At 32.6% G+C, this 4,249-nt stretch overlaps 1 protein-coding gene across 1 annotated transcript; it reads right to left on the bottom strand.

Moving 5' to 3' along the window:
• Positions 1–224: 224 nt before the first annotated feature.
• LOC138338353 (uncharacterized mitochondrial protein AtMg00810-like) lies at positions 225–1,937 on the bottom strand. The gene is made up of 3 exons (XM_069289308.1): positions 1,730–1,937; positions 331–1,264; positions 225–237 (listed from the first exon to the last, which is right to left on the bottom strand). Exons 1-3 carry the CDS (start codon positions 1,935–1,937, stop codon positions 225–227), a joined length of 1,155 nt encoding a protein of 384 aa, XP_069145409.1.
• Positions 1,938–4,249: the final 2,312 nt, after the last annotated feature.

Here is a 4,249-nt window from a genome sequence, read left to right as displayed (position 1 = left end):
GACTACTTCTCTAATATTCATGACGAACCAGCAGGACGGACCGTCATGGCTATGACGGTCCGTCACGCACTCCGTAACCCCACACTTGGTCAGAATTTCCCATCTTCCTCCAGTAGCTGTACTACGATGCCACCTACGGACTGTCACGAGCACGACGAACCGTCACAAGCTCCGTAGGTGGTACTTTTCTGTATTTCTTGCTAAAAAACCTCCGCAATCATCTTTTAGACAGATTTCCTGCAAATAAAGAGAAACTTACATAAAAATTAGTACAAAAAGACTTTTGGACACATTAGACTTAAGAAAAAAGTATTAAAAATATCATGAAACCACGGTATATCATCACTTGAACGAATCTGTTGCATATTTATATCATCATTCTTTTCAAGTTCATGTGTGTAGAAAAGCTTCGGTGAAATATGCTTTGTTCTATTTCCTTTTATGAATCCTCCCTTAAGTTGTGCTATGCATGCTGCATTATCTTCATATAAAGTGATGGGTACTTTATCACATTCCAAACCACATTTCTCTAGAATGAGATGCATTATAGACCTTAACCACACACATTCTCTACTTCCTTCATGAATAGCTATTATTTCAGCATGATTAGATAAAGTAGCTACGATGGACTGCTTTGTAGATCTCCAAGATATGGCAGTCCCCCCACATATAAACACATAGCCTGTTTGGGATCGAGCTTTGTGTGGATCAGATAAATATCCCACATCAGCATAACCAACAAGATTTGGGCTACAATTAACAGAATAAAATAAGCCCATATCAGTTGTCCCTTTAAGATATCGCCAAATGTGTTTGATCTCATTCCAATGTCTACTAGTATGAGCAGAACTATATCTTGCTAACAAGTTAACAGCAAAAGCTATATCAGGACTTGTAGTATTAGCAAGATACATTAGTGCACCAATTGCAATAAGATATGGCACTTCAGAACCAAGAATTTCTTCATCCTTTTCTTGAGGTCGGAATGGATCCTTATTCACATCAAGTGAACGAACAACCATCAGAGTACTTAATGGATGCGCTTCATCCATATAGAATCTTTTTAACACTTTTTCTGTGAAGGCAGATTGATGAACAAAAGTATCATTTTTCAAATGCTCAATTTGCAAACCAAGACATAATTTTGTCCTTCCCAGATCTTTCATCTCAAATTCATTCTTTAAATAATCAATTGTCTTTTGAAGCTCTATTCGAGTTCCAATAAGATTTATGTCATCAACATAAATAGCAAATACAACAAATTCTGATATTGTTTTTTTTATAAAGACACATGAACAAATTGCATCATTTGTATAACCTTCCTTAATTAAATACTCACTAAGACGGTTATACCACATGCGCCCAGATTGCTTCAAACCATATAATGATCATTGCAATTTAATTGAATACATTTCTCGAGATTTTTAATTACATGATTTAGGCATCGCAAATCCTACAGGAATTTTCATGTATATATCATTATCAAGTGATCTATAAAGGTAGGCTTTAACCACATCCATCAAATGCATTTCAAGTTGCTCATGGACTGTGAAACTAATGAGATAACACAATGTTATTGCATCCATAACGGGTGAGTATGTTTCTTCATAATCGACGTTAGGCCTTTGAGAAAATCCTGGTGCCATAAGGCGTGCTTTATACCTTTGTATTTTATTTTTCTCATTTCTTTTTTGCACAAAAATTCATTTGTAACCAACAGGTTTAATACCATTAGGTGCTTGAACTATAGGTCCAAAAACTTTACGCTTGGCAAGTGAATTCAACTCTGATTGAATTGCTTCTTGCCATTTTGACCAATCATTTCGTTGTCGACATTCTATAACAATTTGAGGTTCATGATCCTCATTATCTTGCATGATATTTGTTGCAACGTTATATGCAAATACATAATCAATCACTATTTCTGATCGGTTCATATTAGTTTCAACATCTCTCAAATTTATGGATATTTTATTATTTCCTTGAGTTTCAAGTTCGTTGATTCTTTCATGAATATCCGACTTATTCAAATTTTGAACTTCCATATGAGATTCTTTTATAGTGTCATCTTGAAATTTAATCTTTCTTTTTCTAGGATTTTGATTCTTAGACCCTAATGGTCTACCATGCTTAGGTGTGTTTTTGACTCATTAGCTATGACATTAGTGAATGGTTCTTTAGGGACATCAATTCGAATCGGGACATTCTTTGCAGAAATATGTGATTTAGTAATCCTTTTCAAATCTGTAAATGCGTCTGGTATTTGATTTGCCATTTTTTGCAGATGAATAATCTTTTGTACTTCTTGTTCGCAAGTAGAAGAATATGGATCAAGATGAGACAATGATAAATATTTTCACAAAATTTCTCATGTTATTTCACTATTCTCTCCCCCTAATTTGAGTAAAACCGTCTCATAACACCGACAATCTGAAAATCTAGCAGTAAACATGTCTCCAGTCAATGGTTCAAGATAGCAGATAATGGAGGGTGACTCAAACCCAACATATATTCCTAACCTTCTTTGAGAGCCCATCTTAATGTGGTTTGGTGGTGCCACAAGAACATGTACATCACTTCCAAAAATTCTTAGATGGGATATATTAGGTTCTTGACCCATAACCAATTGCAATGGAAATATCTTGTAATAACTTGTCGGTCTGAGACGAATAAGTTTTGCAGCATGCAAAATTGCATGTCCCCACACAGAAGTGGGCAACTTAGTTTTTATAAGCAATGGTTTTGCTATTAATTGCAAACGTTTAATTAATGACTCAGCGAGACCATTCTGAGTATAAACATGAGCAACAGATTGTTCAACTCTTATCCCGATTGCTAAACAATAATTATTAAATGATTGGGATGAAAACTCTGCAGCATTATCAAGACGAATGGACTTAATCTGATTATCAGGAAAGTGTGTCCTTAACCTTATTATTTGTGCCAATAATTTTGCAAATGTCAAATTACGAGATGACAATAGGCACACATGAGACCATCTAGAAGAAACGTCTATTAGAACCATAAAATATCTAAATGGCCCACTAGGTGGTGAATATGTCCACAAATATCCCCATGTATACGTTCCAAGAATGCAGGAGACTCAATCTTAACTTTCATTGTGATGGTCTCACAATTAACTTGCCTTGATAACAAGCAGTATAAGAAAATTCACCATTTAAAAGAACTTTAGGTCTTTTAGTGGATGTCCATTCGAATTTTCTATAATTCGTCTCATCATTATTGACCCTGGATGTCCTAGGCGATCATGCCAAAGTAAAAAATGTATTGGAATCAGTAAATTTCTTATTTACTATAAAATGTGCCTCAATTGCACTAATTTTTGTCCAATACAAGCCAGAAGATAAACTAGGGACTTTTCTATAACACATGTCTGCCCAGAGACATTCTTGGTGATACCAAGATATTCAAGATTTATTTCATCCATTGATTGGATATGATAACCATTTTCACAAATATCTTTAAAACTCAACAAGTTTCTCTTAGATTTTGGAGAAAACATAGCATTAATAATGATGAGTTTAGTTCCCCTGCGCAAAATTACAATTGCTCTTCCAAAACCCTCAATCATATTAGTACTATCAAAAATTGTAGTAACATTTATTTTATCCATACATAAATGAGAAAAATATTTCTTATTTTTGAATATCGTATGTGTTGTACCAGAATCAATCAAACAAATATCTGCATATTTCGATAATATGTTCTTAGAATTATCCATATCTACACATGAAATGACATACACAAAATAAATATATATTGAATATTAGTGTTGTCAAAAGGGTACAATATATTCAAAGAAATAAATTAATAATTAAATATTAGAAATTGAGCCTTAATTTATTATTTTCTCTAAGTCAAAAATGAGTTGTTAGGAAAATAAAATCATTATTTAATCTAGTTAATAATAGACTGCATGTTTTTAAAATTAGATCAAATTAAAGACCTAATATAATACAAACACATGATAAATCCTAGTTAATATCAGAATTTATGTTTTTATTAGACCAAGTTAAAGACCTAATATAATACAAACACGTGATAAAGTTTAGTATTTGACTAACTCTATCATATTAGAATCATATAAATAAATCAATGAAATATATATATTATTTAATTAAGAATTAAGGAACAAGCTAATGAACGACTAAAGTAATTTAAAATACTAATACTCATGCAAACAACTATCATTACATGAAATTTATTAATAAATACTACCAAAAAAATA

This window comes from Solanum lycopersicum, chromosome 9 (assembly GCF_036512215.1).
Source record: "Solanum lycopersicum chromosome 9, SLM_r2.1".
Taxonomy (NCBI): Eukaryota; Viridiplantae; Streptophyta; class Magnoliopsida; order Solanales; family Solanaceae; genus Solanum; species Solanum lycopersicum.
This window is presented reverse-complemented; position numbering and strand designations above follow the sequence as displayed.

Excerpts from the sequence above, each read along its gene's own strand:
- LOC138338353 (XM_069289308.1), bottom strand. The coding sequence starts at position 1,937 with ATGAACCGATCAGAAATAGTGATTGATTATGTATTTGCATATAACGTT. Across the intron at positions 1,265-1,729 it reads TATAGTTCAAGCACCTAATG|AATTTGTTGTATTTGCTATT; the intron begins GTATTAAACCTG and ends AAACAATATCAG.